Genomic DNA, 20542 nt, shown 5'->3' with positions numbered 1-20542 from the left:
ATGTCCGGATTCTTCAGGTCCCAGATGAAATAGGTTTTCCACCATTTCTCGGAAAGAGAATGGGCTGAAATTGGAGTGGGACTGTTCAGGATACACAAGGCGAAGCATTCGAGCAAATGTTTCAGAATTTCTTTCTTAGACCAGAAGATCGCTATCACTCCACTATCTCGGAAAAAATAAAAAAAAAACAGAAGCTGCTGCTGAGAATTGGTAATATGTCAATTTGAATTTTCAATTGCCAGCCAAGCACATTCACGTGCACGAGGCAGTCAGTTCTTCTTGGTTATTGGAAGCGTGGTAAACATCCTGAGGAACCCGATCGACTAGTCAGGACTCATTCAGCGTTTAGGGGTAACTCAGAGAGTGAACTCTGTCTTTCAAGAAAATTTGGTGCTCAGCCTTTCCTTATAGCCCTTCCTTATAGATATAACTCTCAAGCTTTCAAGTCTGTATCGCTGAGCTCGTAGAATCGCAGAACATTTTTCCTTGACTTCACTTCCGGAATGAATTAACCACAAAATTTCTTTCCCACAATTCCTCGCAAAGTACTAGCACTTAGGAATAACCTCTACATTCATAAACACCATCATGTAGTGAGTGATATGTGCATTCGCCACTTTCCTGAACAATGCACTTGAAGGAATCATTCTGCTGTTGTATGTCAACAGTCAGGAATACTTGTCGAGCTCTAAATTCCGTAGTTTAGTGATAGTACGAACAACACTTCACAAAATCAACATGAATAAGAACAGTTTACACAGAATTCCTTGAAACGTTCCTATTCTCCTTGAGAAAAGGTCCCATGAGTGAACGAACAAACAAGCTACTTGAGATGGTTCACGTGGAGACGACAAAGTCCATTCTATAGTCCATGAAAACATAAAGTATTTACTCTGTAGTGGTTTTTAGGATTCACTTGCGGAACGTACATTGGAATTGAAGGAAACTCAACGTTCTAACTTCTAGGAACTAGGGACGTGAGATCCTTGGGCCTAGGGTCGTAAAAAGGCGTAGTCGACTTTGACAAAATGGTAATGTGTTCATGGTGTGCGTTCCATCGTGTCGCGTGAGATTGAATGGTCTTTGGACTCGTTCTCACTAATTCGCTTGATTCTACGGTAATTTTGACCTTGAGCCTTTCGCGTGACCCTTTTTAAAATCGGAATTGATGTTTCTGTTAACTGCGAGATGTAATAGTTTGTGCAGACAAAGATTGATTGCTGATTTCTAAGAGGAAAGGGAAAGGGAGGGAAAGGTGAAAGAGAGAGAGGATTAAAAAGGAAAAGGAAACACTGAATTGATCACATGACAAATTCCAAATAGGAAAATTATTGCACATTAAAGCAAATTTATATGTATATAACATTTCAGAAATAATCTAAAGAGCTTCAGAAAGATAATATGTAGTAAAATGTTGAGGGTTGTCTCTAGAACGCAAGCGATTAAATGTTTTTCTCAGGAAAAATCCTCCAACAATTTTGAGACAATTTCCGGCTTTGTTGGAATGACTGGAAATTTTGTTGAGCTTTTTTTTTCGTCCGTGCTCAGAAATAGAAAACTCAAAAACCGGAAAGGAGAAATGGAGTCTGGTTTCATGTGCTACATATATCCGATATCGCCGAAATATTATCCCAAAACAAATACCTTTTCAACTTCGCACATTGCCTAAATGTGAGCATGTTGCTTTCTAGGATATAAAGTTCTTTTGCGTAGAAAGATTAACATTTCTCAGGGAGCCTACGGGTATTTTAAGTTCTTTTCTCGAGCGGTTTTTCTAAGAGAACAATACGAAAAAAATTAGTGTTAGAAGCCACACGTACTCAAAGATGGAAATGTGCAAAAGCACTGTCGATGGAAAGGAAAAGTAAGATTTCTTATACTTTTTCCTCAATGCCGTGTAGAAGCAAAAAAAAAAAAGTCGATTGCAAACGTAACAAGGCTCTCTTCTCTAAAATTATCGCTGCTTAATGTACAAATATGTGCAGGTGTGGAAGAACGGCAAGGACGTGGAACAGTAAAACAAGAATGTGCTTCAAACAGTTAGCAGGACAACAACAGCGCAGGAAACCACCTGCTGACGAATGGAACAGCAGCAACAATAGCCACAAATCACCAATTTGGAGGATAGGGAGGTTGAGGGGCAGGAGGAAACGGATGAATCGAGTCTTCGAAGGCCCAATTTCCTCATCTTTTTAGCTAGCCATAAAGTTACCAAGATAAGTTTTTTGTTAACTCAGAAAAAAGTGATCAGAAATCGGGAAAGCTAACCTGTAGATCACTTATGTCATCACAATCATCGTAATAATGTTTAGAAAATTTTACTTTTTATCGTTTCTTTTTGAAATTCATAAAGTTCCACTTTCTTTAAGGTCCTATATCGGCTTTACAGCAAGTAGTCAACCTCTAGGAAATCCTTAAGCAGCTAGTGAGATCCTTGTCGATGGTGCGAATTGAAAATACTATTCAATACAAATAATAGAACTTGAGAACTCATCAGGACATCAATGCACGGTTTCGAAGTGGACTCGTCGCGTCGCCACGGTTGAATGCGATTGGGAACAGGTATATGTCCTACTTTATAAACTCACTACTACAACCGCAGTACGCGAAGATACCAGATTGGAAAAAGATCTCAAAACTTCCCAAGAGGCCTGGAATATGTGTTTGCTCAGCAACTGAATTTAAATTTATACAAATTGTCGGCGTTTGAAGTCTAAACACGTCGGTCGAAGCCGACCACTTGGCAATACTACTGATCGTATAACTGTACATCCTTGTAACTTCAGCAAATTTACTCCCTTCACTTCATTTACTTTTGAGCATATCATGCGTAAGGGAACGTAAGATAACCCTAGCGTACATAGAGGTACGTGACATTGGATTTGAGATGCAGAAAAGGTTCGAGAGTTTAACTTATGACCCTCAATATCACGGTAAAATGCGATTATTTCAACTGGAGAGTGGAGATGCCACTGGTTGTAATATATAAACTGATTCGATTATGTCAATTTAAACCGCAGCCGATTGCATTGTCTCTAGACATCATATTGCTGTAAAATGGCATTCTTATCCTAACAATCTCAGCAGTTTTTTTTTTGCAAAAAAAGTTTCCAGCACATTGTACGGGCTCCTCCATTACTTTTACAAAAGTAAAAAAAACATAAAGTTTTCAAAAGTCAATTTGTGGGCACACATTTTCCAATTTTTTAGTTGCTATTACTAGAAAAATTATGAGCATCAGACTTTAATATAGTTTCAGCGAAATTTTTTTTTCCCAGAAGATGAAGTCTGGTAGAGGACTACTTACTTTGAGAGGGGTACCCAATATTAAAGAAATTGCTGGAAATCACCACTGACCCCGGCTTGATCCGGGAAATTAAGTTTTTTTTTTTTTTTTTGAAAAGCTAGGACATTTTTTCCGAGAGGTTTGTAAAAGTGGCGAAACTTGACGATAATCAATTACCACGCACATCCGTTTTTTTCTCAAAATCCGAAATTATGGTTTTTACGAAAGGATGCCTCTACTGCACTTATCTCTATTGTATCCGACTGTTGCAGAGTTTTCCAGAAAAATTACGCACTAACTTGACGAAATATTAAAGAAATTGGCATTTCCTTGCATAATTTGCTGGATTTTGGGTAGAAATCGTCAACGGAAATCTTATGGATGTAATAAATGCGTGGAACAAAAACGTAGCAGGAAATAATCCGCCCAGTCAACTGATCATTATGGGCGTGATACCAATACCAAATATGCCTATGTTCAAAATAGTAAGGGTAATCTTCAAAAAGAGTAGATTAAAAATATATGAATGACATCAAACACGCAGGAACTATTTCCAGAATCAGGCGAAATTCAAATTTCAAAGAGCTAAAGTTACAGCGAAAACGGGGACAATGTTATCGAAAAATTAAAAGAAAACAGGAAAAGTGAGGTAAAGGAAAACAGGAAAAGTAAGGTAGAGGAAAACAGGAAAAGTAAGGTTCTATTAGTGAATTGTGAGTGCTGAATGGAAAGTTCGTTGAACGATTGTTCGCCTGATGATGAGGAGACATTTATAGTGGGCAGGATGGTCAAAGTTGTTGCTGTTTACCGCAATAACACGGTGACAAAGCACAATGCGTAAGAACGGTGTGACCAAACAACAAAACAGAAACACAACAACAACAACAATGTCGAATGTCACGTCTCCTGCCAGTACATCCGAACTTTAGAAAATAGAGGAAAAAAAAGAGATATACGAATTTGGGGGAGAATCTCCTCGGCTAGAATAGACTAATCACTACCAGAAAGTTACACTGCCAGATGTCGTTTTTTTTTTTTATTAGGTACTGGTTAGGGATTGTCTGCACTGAATGAAACGATTCCCAGGCGTCACAACTTCGTGAGCACAATTAAATCTTATTAAAAAAAAAGATAGATATTTGTTCTAGAAATCTGCCGACCTCGTTTTGGGCAATTTTTACTGAAATTAAAGGTTAAGATTATTTCCAGTAGAGCAGCACCTTAGGTTCAGTGTCCAGTTTCGAATTTTCCTAGAAAAATTTTCTTTGAAATTTCAATTAACTGCCACTTAAAGCACACAAATAGAAATATCTATTTTTTACCACAAAAGATAGTAGGGCCCATTTCGACTGCGTTTGCAAGTCTTTGCTTTTTCTAATTTGGACACTGGGATTTGTCCAGGATTTTGAGTCACGTTAATGCAACTTGCAAAATCGCTATTAGAGCTAATGATATTATTTTATCAAATGAGACCCGAGGTAGCCCATACGTTACTTTTCTAAGAATTTTCAGAGTTCTGAAATAAGTAGCTGTAGCTAACCACCTGGAAGTACAATCATGTTCCAGTGGAGCATTGACCTCCCAAGTGTCCGGCTTCGATATTTTCCCAATTCTCTCTGTGCTTCTGCTGAGAAAACGGATTGCAGTGAACGAGTAGTTGTAACTCACTATTTTACAGCACCACCACATAACAGTAAGTGATTTTTGGAATAGAATGGAAGTGCGTGAAGAAAATTTGAAAAAAAAATATTCCGCCAAACGTATACGTTAACTACATACACTAACAATTGTTCGAAATGCAGAATCGATTTTTTAGGGAGTAGTGACCACGTCATTTTCTGGTCAACCTAAAGTTAGTGAACAAGAAGAAGGTGGTAAAGGGTATCACATATGCATCTTATTCGTGTTGGCCTCTAGAATTGCTTGCGGGGCCCGTCGATGATCATGTCAGTGTTTCTATCCTCCCAGACAAGTCTGCTACCAATTCATCGACGTCGGATGAATGAAACCAATTTATTATTTATTTTATTATTTAATTAATTTTTTACCAACCATTTGAAACGTCGGAGGGATGAAACCAATTTATCGACGCCGGAGGGTGGTATCATGTCGGATTCGAGCCTCCGATCGATCGTGCAGGAAGCGGAACCTCTTATCGCTACACTACACCCGCCTCTAGCTTCAAACCATCGACGGTGCGGCCACAGTGGACCCCTTACCCCTTACTGTCCTGCACTCGCTTGCTTTCTAATTATGGAACACGAAACCCTCGAACTGACTAAGTGCAACACATGACGACCGCTAAACCTTCACATCCGAATTTCTAGTGAAGAAGTTCCTGTCAATATGTATGATTGAGCGCCAAACGTATACGTAATCAGTGTTCATTGTGTTTATGGAGGTGGTGTCTCAATTCTTCTTCTACACAAACCAGATCGGTGAGGATCTATGGGAGCGGAGCAATCGCTCGAGAAATTGCACAAGTCACGTGAAGAAATAAAGCCGACAGATGAAACCCTGCTAGTTTCAAGTATGTTTCTACTTAGATTGCAAAGCGGATCTTGAAAAAAACATTAGTGGCCGTCTATGTTTAGATCTCAATGCATCAGCTTCCAGTTCGACAGTTACAACTGCTAGAGAATTAGAGGTATGTGTCCACAGTGTTCTTTTTTTTAGGTTGAGAAATCTCTGGAGTCTCTTTTCCATGGTGGAAATGAGGCAGAATGTTGGAAAATACCCAGTACAGAAAGATATTCCTAAAAAATGAATGGCACCATCCTTCTCTATAGGATCAAAACGAATGAAGTGATATACATACAATAAGTACTGCCAAATATCTAATCCCAGAAAACGGGCACAAATTTTCTTCATTAACCTCTCGATAATAGCAAGAGGGTAGAGTTTTTTTTTGGAGCTCTTTCAAATGGACGAAAGGAAAAACTATGCGAAGCTGCACGAATGCTTGAAATGAAGCAGCCAGCATTTTCATTGTTCATTCAATGCATGCCGCTTATGTTAGTGCGTTTAAAGAAATGTATAATGTGTCATTGATGTTCCGTACAACGTTACTATGCTACCGTGCACGTGATGGGATTCCATTATTAAAGTTGAATGTTATGTAGTATTGAATTGACAAATCCTGATGATGTTCATCAAAGTGGTTTCGCTCCAGAACGAATGTGATACGATTTCGCTAAAGGCTTATAAACAGTCACCTATATGACCGTATTTCCACTATATCGAAGTTCCACTACATGCAAAGTATACTACAGTCAAAATGGCATGAGTGACGGTGCAGTTGCGTAAGCGGTTGCGGTGCTCGAAGCGTTGCGGTGAAGCGCAGCGATCAGGATCGACACAGGGCTCCTGCTACTACCGTTCCTTACCGCGGTTCTCGATGCAGTCCCACCTCGATTCCAACCGCTATCTCCACCGCGAAGCATCGAGCGCAACTGCTCACGCAACTGCACCGTCACTCATGTCGTTTTGACTCTGCTATAGGTAAAGGCTTATAAACAGTCACCTATATGACCGTATTTGCACTAATCATCGAAGTCCATGCAAAGTATGTCCGAAAAACAAAGAAGGTTATTGTGTTGTATGAGTCTATGTATTATTAATTTGATTTTCTATAACGAATCCTCTGACGAATACATAATGGAAAAAAACAACACCGCTATGTATTACGTGAAAGACGCTACGTGAAAGAACACCTGGATGGGAAAAGGAAATCAGGTGAGTCCACGGATTTAGGTTGTCATAGGGTGCGGCGGGAGAGCTGAGATGATTAAGGAGACTAAGGCGGCTTTTTTTTGTTACAATCATGATACTGATTTTTTTCGCGTGAACCTAGCGAAGCAGAAACTTCTGGAACCGATTTAGAATTATAAGAAGAGCCCTACGTTGAACCATAATGAGAATGCCTACCCATTACGCGGGAACTCGCCACTTATTCAAGCCCGTTGTTCGATAGAGCGCTCACTTCATCACGATTAGCAGGACTGGATTTAGTTTGGATGTTCTCCTATCCTAAGGTACGACCCATTCTTCCAGTGGAGGCAATGGGGACCAAAAGTAGGCCCAGGATTCTCTTCATTTGCCAGATAATGCATTTGAGAGGAGAAATTTCTTTTACCAAAATGTCAGACGAGAATAGAAGCCTATAACAAGTTCGTCTCCAGTCCAACTCATGAAGAGAAATGTTTCGGAACCAATCTACGATTCGGTGAGAATGACAACTCAGTGCACTGGATTATGGATAAAATGGAGACTAGTTCTGCCGATCAACATTCAACACGTGGTGAATGGATGTGTGGTTTCACTGTTCAAGGCTGATCCAAAAAAAACCAGCCTCACATTTGTCCATAATCCACGGCACTTCGTAATTATTGACGTGCAATCATAAATTGGTTTCAACAAAATGACCCTACTGTGGTGAATTAGTCAAATTTGAAACGCAATTTTGAGAACATTATGGGAATAGATGTGATGTGAATAAATCGTATGCACCCTTACAGTAAATTTTAAAATCAATCTCGTCTAATTCGCTTTGGAGCGAAACTAGTTTGGTGAACATCATTCGTCACTATGAAAATTTGAAAATTCATTTCAACATAGTAGTTATCGTTAGTGAAAGGAAGTACTGTCAAAGAAATAAGGTCGGTGGCATAGTGACATGCACAGAAAAAAAATGATGGAAGAAAGAAGGAATAGTAGCTGAAGTTAGTCCTGGTGTTACTTCAAAGAAAATACTTAACATCTGTACATCATCACAGTTTTCTTTAACAAGAAAAGGAATCAGATTTTTTATCTGTTCTTTTCCAATCCTGTATAACAGGCTCTTTTCCTGATTTTCTCTCCTATTGTTGTTTTTACAAATTTCTTCTCCTGTGTTGGGTTGTCAGTTTATTTTACTGCTAGAGAAAAGGAGAAGTATACTCACGTTATATAATTCTCCTGTGTTCAGCATCCCATGAATACTGTAGTGGAAGCAGTCACCATGTGCTATTAAAAAGGATAAAGTCACTGCCGTATCAGCCCACTTGGGATGCGCCAACGCGTTTTACTGGAATTCGTAATCGGTGAGGTTTGGGAAGGCGTGTTGGCCTATACCATGACTTGCGAGGCCCAGCCAATAATTAATTCAGTGTTTTTATAATCTCAGACAACTCTGGTACCAATTTATCGACCCCAAAGGGATGAATGGCTTCATTTGAATTAGGGCGGTTTCGAACCATCGATCACGGACCTCTAACCGACTACGCCACACTCGCACATGTGCTATAATTCCCTTTTTTTACTTGCCGTGAGAACGAAGGATTAGGAGGCTTCATTCCGAAGTGGTGCACAGTAATTACTTTCACCATAGAACAGTAGTGACCGGTCAGCTGTTTTTAATCTACCATCCAATTTAAAAACAATCGGTTGACCTGATATTCTTGGCAGTGGAGGAGAAAGTGGATGGTCTGACTTTCGGTTGACCTTCCTACCTCATCAGTTGAGGTGACATATGGAAACGTCACTTAAATGTCTATGCTGGTGACCTTGCATGTCATATCAGCGGAGCTGAACTATAAATTCGTCCATTCGGTAGCAGATTGCAAAATGCGGATGGATTACGTAGTGGAGAAATAGCGAACCATAAAAAAAAAACAATTATGGCAGTGAACGTGCCATCCACGAAGTAACAGAGCATAATTTCCACCAACCTCAAATACAAATCTGATTGAAATGGCTTTCAACCTTTAAGAAGGCCTTCTTTCATTTCAGGGGATGAAAGACAGGTGCTGAAAGTTTTGGTGAAAAAACATAGCGAATCTTGTTTCTTTCGAGTTTGTAAGCATTCTAGAGGATAGCGTTTTTCAGTGTAACTCTAAAATATCTGAAATTCCTTCCACATCTGCTTCAAGTACAACCACACCTGAAACGACAACTACAACTACGACAACTTTATCAGCAGGTTCACAAGTTCGCAACAACTGAGAACTTATCCAACTTGAATTAATAATCTAGTAATTACAGTTGAAACGATGCTGTACCCGTTCCGAGAGAAAGTCAAGCACTTGCCACCAAATGAACGCAAGGTATTGAAGTTACAAAGAAATTAAAAACATCGAAGACTTCGGTATAATAAAAAAAACTAGGAAAAACCAAAGGAAAACTGTCACCAAATCCTGGACTGCGCCGAGCGCGCTCTTTCAGACACATTGACTGTAACCAAATTTTCATAAACTTGTAACATTTTGAAGCACTTGACGAGAATTTATTTGGATTTCCTTTTTCTTTCATTCTCTTTTTTTGTTTTTTTTTTTCCTCTCGGGAATTTCGAAAGAGTTCTACAAATATTTGTTGTCTTTAAACAGCTCCATATTGAAGTTATTAAGCTTATTTTATTTACCTTCTCATAAAGTAGATGATAGCTGACATGAAACGTTCACATGCCGTCAGCAGGTCTGTAGCAGGGTTTTCGTTGACGTTTGTGTGTTTTTCGTAGTTTGTACCCTCTACCTCCTCTCGTTTGCTAGTTTGTATATAATCTACCTCAGAGGTTGCTATTTGATTATAGTGAGAGAACGAACGTTTTTCTACCTCACTAATTCAAAACCATCAGCAGCGGAATCCGAAGAGGACGAAGTCGAAGCACTAATTCGTTGATTAATTCACATCTTAGTTGCAAATGTATCAGAAAATTGAGAAGCAAATGCGATTTTTTTCCACTTTTCCTTGATAAGCGTCAGGTCTGTGGTTGGCTGCAGGTCTTTACGTCGTGTGATGAAATTCCCAAATTCCATTCTTTGAGAATAATTTTTGGATTTTTCCACAAGCAACTAGACTATTGTGGTTGTAGGTTGATTCAGAATGGAGGCAAAAAATAACATATCCACACATTTAAAGTTTTCTACTATACTCTTCAGAAGGATAGCATCATTCTTTCATTCTCATACGTGTCGTCTTCCACGCAGCCTTGCAGTGCTTCAACCAATTTGCATTGTCATTTAGTCGTTTTGCTATCGCTGAAAAAACTGAAGTGCAGAAACTTTTTCTTTAAAATCTTTTCCACAGCTAATGTGTTAGATTTCAGATCAAATATGAAGAGGAAATACGGCGTTTATTCAAAAACCCTCACGAGTCACATATTCTGCGATTAACCCCGGAAAGAATTCAATTAGAAAAGGTTGAGTTCAGCTATTACTTTACGCTTCACCTTCAGTTATTCAGTTTTAATGGCATCACCCCACGAATCTGAAGTGATGGCGGGTTTTAGGTGAGTTATTCCTATACAGCGTCGTAGATTACGAGGAGGAGGGTGATTCCATCCATTTCTTCCTGATTGCCGCAAAAAACGGCCCAGAAGATGCGGCGCGTGCTCCAATCGAACTCGTTGTAGAAAATAGCGCTCCGTAAGGCTCGAAACCGCATCTTCCGAGTCGTTTTTTACGACAATTAGGAAGAAATGGAGGGAATCACCCTCCTCCCCATAATTTAAGAACCCGTGTAGGCATAACCCGTCTGAAACCCCCACCACTCAGATTCGTCAGGTGATGTTTTTAGGATCTCTTAGTTATTAGGGTTTTTAGGATCTACATGTGCATTTTTAAGCTATCGAGTTTCATGGAAGCTGCACATACCTTCGTTTTTTTTTCTTATGTCTTTTGTTTGGAAAGACAAAAAAGTTATTGATTCCATATGACAAACTTTACAGCGCCAACGATGTACTAAACTTCTCCCGTTGACCACACCATTCCTTCTTTTTTTTTGTTTAAAACAGCTTGGAATTTTACGATCAGATGCTCTGATATGTTTGTTATTGTGGTGATGATTTATTTTAAAGTAAGCGTGGATCAGAGGAAAAAGATAATGGTTTTGTCCACGTCTTTGCCAAAAACATAATACTTTCACGTCTTTTTTCTAAAGGAAGTAATTGAACAGTCATAAATCCATTTTAAAATAGTAATAACACATTTCAGTTGAAGATTTCTGAGTTTTTTTTTAGAAAAAAAAGTGTTAAACTTTCTTAATAGTGACCATTAATCCTTTTCCCAGAAAAAAAAATTGCAGGAATTCCTTGCTTTTCTGCCATAAATTTTACATTTCTATAGGAGTAACTAAAGAGAACACCTCAATAAACTCGGGATTTTCTCCTCAGTCAAGCATCCAGACTTGATTGAAGTTGTCTCTTTTAGGCAGACGTACAAAATATACCGAATGCTCCTCTAAGTTGGGATCCGATGCAGACAACATATGACATTGGAAAAGGCGCTCTCAGTCAAAGGCACGGTTTTCTGTTCTAGTTTATTTTCTGTTTTTTTTTGACGTAGTTTATCTGATTTTCTCGCAACAAATCTATGTAATTGTAGACAAAGACAGATTTTTTTCTTTACGACTGTTTCGGATGAAGCACACCATTAATCCTACTGTCCTTTCTTATTTGAACGAACTTATTTATTATTTATTATTTTAACTTATTTGAACTTGCCATTTTAATTTTTTTTCAATTCACAAGTCCAGTGACTCTTAACAAATCGACAACTGAGCGGTTTTTTTTTCGTATCTCGCGCATATTCCTTCGCGTATTTTTTCTTTGCTCCGAATGTCCGACCGCATTGCTGGACAATGTCCCAAAAACAAATAACAAATACCAATAATACCATCTAATAACTCCTCATAAAAGTTTTTTTTTTTGATGCTGTCCCTCAACATCGTCGGACATTGTCCCACACGGCAAAAAAGTGCCCGACGGCATCGTCAAACATTGTCGTCAAGGGTTAAAAACAGCATAGAATGTTATGTAGCAATCTCGAAAAACTGTTGCAAGCTTGAAAAAAAATGCCACCTGACTCAGTTATGACCAGTTATAACGAACATCTCAAAAAAAACTGTTCAGGAAAGATCACAGCCGCCCGACCAAAAGCGACTTTCAGCCTGCTCTAAGATGTAGGTGAATTCGGAGACGACTCCCTCTCTCTGCTCTGTCAGTAGTGGCTCATTATTTCCCTTTACCCTACCCGTCGGCCTGATCAAAAACCCTCAATTGAGCGACTGATGTGACTGGAAGGTGCGGCGGAGGCAGTTTGGAGTCACCTCAAATACATAAGCTCCGTCCGTCCACTCCAGGAGGAAACTGTATAGGGTTATACAAACCTCATGGGATTAAAGGCTAACAACTTGTCCAAGTTCTAATTAATTCCAATTATTCTTTTCTAATTAAACCCTATACACAGTAATAAGCAAGGTCAAGTTATTAGTTTGTAGTTGGTGCCCGACCCTCCCGAAAACAATCCCTTCCCCCTCTTACTCCTGTAAACATACAAAATGGAAACCTCACGTTTATTTCTGGACACTTCTTCGGAACCAGAACTGCTAAATGTCTCACATGTCTCACGTCGTAACGTTGTTAGAGTTCGGCAGCAAAATTTTCTTGAAGAAAATTGAAAATTGAAGAAAATTTTCAGTTTGAAAAAATTTGCATCCTGCGGTGCATCGATGCTGAAGAGTAATTGCTGACCGTATGGTTGAGTACCTCAGTAACTTAACAGTAACAGAAACTCTTCTCGCCCTCTTTACAAATTAGTTAACGACGAAACTGGGAAGATCGTGGATTGTCAGCGAAGTGAAACAATGACATATCGTTTGGTGTCACAGTTTTGGCATGCCCTCTTTCCTTCTCCACTTCCTTCAAGCCATTGTGAACCATTTGGTATTATAAAGTACTGGGTTAAGGAGTGAGTTTTGAGTTTTTTCAGACACAAAAATGCACATAAAAACAGAAGGTGCTGGCAAGATGCCAGCAGTTAATTCGAGAAATGAATTTGATGAATCTCCCTGGAATTTCTTTCTCTAGAAGGCATTAATGTTTCATTCCCTTAATGCACATGATTCCTGTTTTTCTGGATGTTTGAAATGGACTGTCAGGTGGACGAAAGAAAGCATTTTCGACACCATCTCTTCTTTGCGCTTATTCGATTCAATAAGGCCGCTAAAACTGCTTCTGAGATTTGTGCTGTGTGCGGCGTGGGTCCCAAATATGGTACAAAAACTTTTGAAGCAAAAAACAAACAGGAAAAGCTGAGAAAAAACAGAGAGAGAGAGATCGAAAAATTCGTTGAAAGATGGGAGGAACAACAATGGACAGTACATTATTGATGAGGGTGGACATTTTGTTTTGAAAAATTGGAAAAAAAAAACTCCAACGACAACTGCTCGTCTCATGAGTAACACTTCTTCGAGGTCAAGGTCCCCTTTCTTGGAACGCGAAGGCCAACGTTGTTTGGTACCTACAGGGACTGCTTCTTCTTCATACACAGCACCAATCCAAACTTCAGCTTCAGCTTTTCATTGTCTGGATGGATTAAGTGCGAGAAACGAATGATATCGGAAATTTCTTTTTGTTTATTTGATTATTTCCATTCCAGTTTGATCCAAAAGTGTTTGAAGTTGTGGTTTGAGAATAGAAGAATTAATGAGATTAGAAAATTAGATTGAATGTATCGTGTAGAATGGGAATATTTCCGTTGAATGATTTGTTGCACTTTGCCAATTCTTTTTTTTTTTGCTTTTCTCTTGATATTTCCATGTGCATTTTTGAGTTCGGAAAAAAATGCTTATTCGTCTTATTCTTGAACCCGTTATAGAGAGTTTGGCACTGTCAGAAGATTGTTTGTTTAATAGTATGAGCTATTACGATATAGGATATAACACTCCAATTATTCCAAGGTTTATACAGTTTTCTATGAAGTTTTATCCATCTTAAGATGAGGTTTACTGGAATGATTGCTGGTTGCTTTGTTATGCGACTATACATATTAAGCGTATAAGTTTTATCTTTCATAATTAATAATTTATATTTTATCCTTTCATTTCTTCGCTTCAAGTTCTCCTACCAAATCTTTTTTCGTATCGCTCTGCCACGCTTTGTTCACTTCTTCAATGACCTTACGTTTATTAAGAGAATATTCTCTTCTCTAAATATAAGTCAATCTAAATTTTACAGATCATTCAAGCGTTGTAATCGTTCAAAAGCAGATCCATGGAGGCGCTATGGTGCCTTAAGGAAGCTGCACGAGGTAAGACCAGCAGTAATAATGAAATTGGCGAAAGGTTGCGAGACTGAAAGTCGGCACTTTCGTACGTATATATGCAGACATTTTCTTTAAGAGTGTCGTAGGAGCTTTTATTTAAAGAGTGTCGTAAGGGCAAGTGTAGCTAAACGGCGAGAGATTCCCCAGCGGTCAAACGTCCGATTGTTCGAAACCCCCTCACGCAGACGATGCCTTACCATCTTCCCGATGTTGATAATTAGTGCCGGATTAGTCTGGGAGGGTTAAACATCGGCCTAATTAACGGCTGATTTTCGGAATTCATTATATGGGCTACATAAGGCATAAAGCGTAAATTGCGTTGATCAATCCCTATGGGGATGATGGGGTGCGCCTACGCTTTCGATTTTAACTCAGAACAGTTTGAGGTTTATGAACACTATTGAAGCTTTACAGTGACTCGCAGGGGCTATCCGATGTGTCAAATTAGTGTTTTAACCTCCCAGACAAGCCTGGCACCAATTCATCGACGCCGAAGGGGTGAAAGGCTTGGTTGGCGCTAGGGCGATTCCGAACGATCGACCACATAGCCGCATAGCGGATCGACGGACTAACCGACTGCGCCACACTCGCCAGGCTAAAATTACATCGCAAAAAGAAAAAAAGGTCACTGCTCGCGTGTAAAGGTCCAGTCGTCTTCTAATCACACGATTGCTCAATGGGTGTTAACCCATTTCTCTCTCTAACGAAGCAGAATTTTATCTTCCGGGATTTCTGTACACAGAGACTACAAAGACAATAACCACTTTGCATTTGCAAGACACTTGTTGACCAGTTTTTGTGCATTTTTTCCTTCTTATTTTTCTGCACTTCGAGTCCGAGTAGGAGGTTGCCCATAGAGGTTCTCGCAAGTGCCAATTACATGTGCTTTTCGACTAAAATGTCAATTTTTATCATTAGTTCGTGAATTGCTCTTGTCCCAGTGCCAAGTTATGTAGAGATGTTTTAGCGTGTTGATAACACTGATGAGAAAGTATTTTGTGGATAATAATTATCTTATACAATACTTTGACTGGGAAGAAAAGGAATCTACTTTCGCTGGCTACTAATGCTGTAATAAATATCTCCAGATTGGTGGGACAGGTTGCACTCCCTTAAACCAAACTGGTGTTCGCGTGCAACAGAAGTTTTATAACATTGCTCCCGGCTCTAATCCACCTCCGCCTCCTCGTAAGTTCATTTTGACGTTACTTTCATAAACTTGTTCATATACTAACTAAAGAAGTATTTGGTACGTGTACACTTTTTTAGTCTGCTTATAGGCTGCACCTTTTTTTGAGACTGTCAAATCACCTCGTCGTTAGATGGAAATGGTTACGTTACGGGGAGGTTCTTCTCGAAAGTTTGAACTGCCACTCTAGACTTTTCTTCCGGAAGTACGAGTTCTGACCACTCTTTTCATGTAAATTTAGCAGCTCACATGGTGTACCACCTTCATTAAGGAGGGACACAAGACTAGTGGAAGGTCTCACGTCTGTTCTATAAGAGAGTGTCATACATCGGCAATTACCACCTCATTTTTCATTTTCTTTTATCTAGAAACTCTCAAATAAGGCAGTATTTAACAGAATTGAGAGGACATTAGATGAAGGAGAATCGTACGAGCAAAAAGGTTTCCAAAGAGGATTAAGCACGATTGATTGAGCGTCTTCTTTGCACTATCCTGAATTAAACCTGTGAGAGAGTTAGCGGCCTAAAGCTTCTTCATGGTTTGTACTTCAATATTTATCGACGCTCCTAAGTGGAATTTCTTTCTACATTCATCTTCCTTTAGACCTGTCATGTCGATCTTCGGTTGAGCTTGAAAATCTCGGCTTCTTTTTTGGAGCCCTAACTTCAAACTGAGAAAAAGTGGAATAGGTCGGAATTGAATGCGACGTCCCACAAAGATCCAGATTTTCGGATATCCGGCAATAAGATGTTCTTTGTTAGAACGTAATCAAGGGGACTACCGTAGTCCGACGACTGCCTAGCGGGATAATACCATTTTTCAAGCACATTCAACTGTTGTTCGAGACCTATCTTTGCGTTCGCATCAATTTCGACAATAACAGCCTGCTGGCTGGGTATCTTGAACATCAAGGTGTTGAGTTCGTAATAAAAAGAGCCATTGTGATTGTCTTCAGTGGTCTCCGTAGAGACGTGAACACATATGATCCAGAGTTTGCGTCCTCTACGATCCCGCAGTCCTACAAATGGTGTAATTGTCGATACCGATGACAGGGAAATTTTTGTTGCGTGTTTTCTGTAATGCAGCAAATGGTGCATGCAAATATCGCAGCAGTTTGGACATAGCGGCTTGTTGGAGTTCACTGGACAGCGATCGGCAGTTCAGTGTTACAAAACGGATGCTTGTAGCCGAAGATTCTATGTTTTCTCTACCCATTTGACCTATGAGAGTGTGGGTTCTGGCAGTCTGCTGGACGACGGTACCTTTTTGCAACGTTTGGAAACTTGTGCCATATAATAGTGCAAGTTATTCAGCTCGTACGCCCCAAGGCGTATACTGAGATGCCTGATTGCATCTGGTAAAAACGGGGCCACCACGAGCAGGTAACAATCAGACTTGTTTACGCAGCCGCAGATAGAAACATACTATGAGGAAATGGAAAAACATCTACAACAAGTAGTGATAGTAGGATGAAATGAGAAAAATTACGTGTGGTCCGCTGTACTATTTTTCTGCAACGCAGTGTCATTCTTTCAACGAGTTTTTCAGCAATTCCACCGATCACAAGCATTGATGAATATGGATCATACGAGACATTGATTGCTCCTAAAAAAAGAAGATCAAAAAATCACTTAAATGAGAAGAAAAATTGAGAAATCGCAACTTATTAACATTACTATAATCTTATTCCAAGTCTTGTCGTTGAGTCCTTATTAACAGTAAAATGTAATTTAAGTACTTGAGTGGGAACGTACAGTAATTTTGCTCATCAGATTTTAATTGTATGTGTATGCATTTTTACTGGGGTATATCCAGTTCTAATTGCAGAATGCATCGCAGAAATCGGCAGAAGATATCTTCCATCTAGATTTTCAAGCATGTCATATATTTCCGCCACACCAATACGACATTATGTTATGTCTGCTTGTGTGAGTGTGCGTCTGTGTGCCCGTGTGCATGTATGTCGAAAATCATTGAAATTCTTCCTTAAAGGCTGGGATGGTCAGATTGGTGTGCTCTGGTGAGTTGACACAACAGGGAGGTGAAATGAGAGCTGCGGAGGACACACAAGATTCAAAAATAATGCGCCGGGAAAACGGAAACTGTTTAATTAGTTGTACAGAGATACCACACAATAGAACCGAAACAATTGGACAAAAACGTTGCTGTAGTACCATGTGCAATGCTGCACCCTCGACATCCCCACTCCCCTACTTTTCCCATCCCTATTTCCAGAACGTTCCCTATTGAATGAGCCGCAAACTCGTGCACACAGCTGCTCAAAGGCAGCATATTAGGAAGCTAGCGATGTTGGGTTCATTCCACGAAGAGATTGGATTAGTGGTGTGGATCACCAGCATGAGCTTGCTCACGCCAAATCTAATTAATCACCCTTAAAAACGGCGTTGGAAGCGATCTGCGTGTTCAATTTTCCTACTAGTCGCGTTATAAATCATCGTTCGTGTACGCGCGCCGCTGCTGCGAGCGAGCGGACGAAAATCAATTATCTTCCCTCAGTAGCCTTCTTAAGCAATAAGGATGATACAGATGCATCAAAAATCGAGCTATACATCCTCAGCTACTCGAAGAACAAGAGATTTCCTTATTCATATTTGAGTTATTCATGTCAGTCGATTGTTCAAAACTGCATGCTATGCTAAATAAGAAAAGGGTGCTACTTTTGTTTGGCCATCTATTAATATTCGAGTGATGTTTCTATAAAATGCTATATCAAGGATGAAAAGGATAAAGGTGCGGGTATAGCGTAGTCGGTTAGAGGTTCGGTGCCTGCATGATCGATCGGAGGTTCGAATCCCCCCTAGTGCTCACCAAGCCTTTCATTCCTTTGGGGTCGATAAATTGGTACCAAACTTGTCTGGGAGGATTAAAACACTGATTTGACACATCGGCCATAGCCCGGCAGGTCATTGTATAGGCCGGTTACACGTTCGTAAACCTCGAACGATTCTGAACTGGAGTGAACGTGGTGGCGCATCCCAAGCGGATTGAGACCAGACACTTTGTCCTTTATCCTTTAATAAGGACCGATTTTGAAGAAAGAAAAATTTAAATCTTCTCTACTTTGAGCGCAATGAGTGTGAGTGCTAGCATAAGTTCTAGCACACGGCAATTATAAAGGCGAATTTTTTGTCAGGAGGCTATTATTTCCACAGATTTATTGACTTTCGTCCAACTTTCCCAGGGGTAAACGAAACGCTACTTCCAGTCGCTTTCGCATACTCCAATTACGGATGTGATAGGCGTAAAGGAGGAAATTTTTCAGTTAAGAGATTGTTCTAGTCCGCTTGAACATTCTTGGTGAGGATATAATGGAACTGGATTTCTTTTTTTTTCTTTTGGTTGCAGTGCCAATATTCGTCATACTGTTCACAGTTGGGCGGCATGAAACCCTAACAATAACAACCGCCATGTGGACCATAGAGCAGTGCAGGAGATAATAAAATAAAACGAAATAGAGCGAGATAATAAAATGTGAACATCGAAGAATGCTGCCATGTAATTTCAATTAAGTGCTGCAAACATCTCTATAAAATACAAATTAATCACAATCAAAACAACATAAATATAGTAGAAGAAGGAGAAAAGGTTAAAGCACTGTATTTGCTCATTCTGTACTTCTAGTCTACAAAAATAACAGGCTCTTCGCAAATAATAAAGCACAGTACAGCTGCGTAAGCGCGCTCTTGCGCTTGAAGCGGTGCGGTGCAGCGTAGCGGTTACGATCGAGTGAGGACCCTTGCTACCACCGTTCATTGCTGCAGTTCGCGATGGTCTCACCTCGATTCCAAACCTTTCCATCGCGTCGCTTCGTGCGCAGCCCGTTACGCAACTGCACTGTGTTGATGTCGTTTTGACCTGACTATAGTCATTTTTTGTATTTCCAATCGCATATTGCTATTTACTAGGTTAAGACTGTGATTTTTGAACAAAAAGGAGAAGGGTTAAAGCATTGTATATACTCATTCGGTACTTCTAGTCTGCGAAAATAACAGGATCTTCGCAAATAATCACTAAAACGGTCTAGTTGACCACTTTTCACTGGAGGAACTAAGAAGTAGATGTGCGAGGAGGGCGACTACATGGTGGTTTGTTTGTACTTATGGTTTTTCTCGAAATTACTACATGATTACGACAGAATTATGACTAAAATATCACATTGTTAAGTGCTCGCACTGTGTTCGCACACATCGGATGAACTCCTCGAAAAGTGGGCGGCTGAGTCGTGTTGTTGGTGGAGGAGGTATTGACCACTGCACACCGCATCGGCCGCTGCTGCTGCGCACTACACCCTCCTCTTTGCTTGCATTCCGTTTTTTTTTCCGGCCCAGCTTAACCGCTCAGCATTTCGTTGTTGACCACATTCTCATTGATCCCCAGTTCCCCTGAATTTTGAGGGTATACACTGATGTCGCTTTGAATTCGAAATAGGCAATCCGTCATGCGGTCCATTGTTACGTTCAACTCCATTCATCATGCTCTGTTCAAGCCAAGAGCATTTGCAGTTCTATATTCTCTATTCTCTCGACATTTCTTTTTGCTACAACTCCTACAGCGAGCAAGAATCCTATCCTTTGTTTCTTCTAATGCTAATGAATATTCCACTCGCCGATTAAGGGAAAGGAGTTGCATGTGAAGACCTCAAAAGAAATAGCATTGGAAGTATTTCTAATGAGCATTTGCTAAGAAGCTCACCTCTCATTACATATCCACTTAAATTTTCTGTTACATCGATCAATAAAACAATTTTTTCAGATATAGTGAGTTCAGTACAACTGAATCCTCTTTGTATGTATGCATGCGCATATGTAACGTAACGCAAATGCATCCCAATTTATCGTTTAACATAAAAGTGTTGTAAAACCATTGTATCTGAGTGAAATTGCCTTACAACCTTGTTGTGCCTGCTAACTGGAAACAGGTCCAAATGTCAAAACTTTGCCGTTTTTGAAAACTTTCCCCTGGGAAATT

The 20542-nt window shown here is 39.8% G+C and overlaps 2 protein-coding genes across 2 annotated transcripts; both read left to right on the top strand.

Moving 5' to 3' along the window:
• Window positions 1–5734: 5734 nt before the first annotated feature.
• RB195_000075 (uncharacterized protein) lies at window positions 5735–17205 on the top strand (the record flags this gene model as incomplete). The annotated part of the gene is made up of 9 exons (XM_064196212.1): window positions 5735–5816; window positions 5881–5933; window positions 9152–9245; window positions 9308–9369; window positions 10368–10460; window positions 11470–11558; window positions 14277–14349; window positions 15453–15552; window positions 17102–17205. The coding sequence occupies 9 exons, from the start codon at window positions 5735–5737 to the stop codon at window positions 17203–17205; spliced, it is 750 nt and encodes a 249-aa protein (XP_064052093.1).
• Window positions 17206–19632: 2427 nt separating this feature from the next.
• Window positions 19633–19960, top strand: RB195_000074 (uncharacterized protein; the record flags this gene model as incomplete). The annotated part of the gene is made up of 2 exons (XM_064196211.1): window positions 19633–19659; window positions 19739–19960. 2 exons carry the CDS (start codon window positions 19633–19635, stop codon window positions 19958–19960), a joined length of 249 nt encoding a protein of 82 aa, XP_064052092.1.
• Window positions 19961–20542: the final 582 nt, after the last annotated feature.

Source organism: Necator americanus, chromosome IV (assembly GCF_031761385.1).
Source record: "Necator americanus strain Aroian chromosome IV, whole genome shotgun sequence".
Lineage (NCBI taxonomy): Eukaryota > Metazoa > Nematoda > Chromadorea > Rhabditida > Ancylostomatidae > Necator > Necator americanus.
Note: the sequence above shows the minus strand (reverse complement) of the source record. Positions and strands in the feature narration are given on the sequence as shown.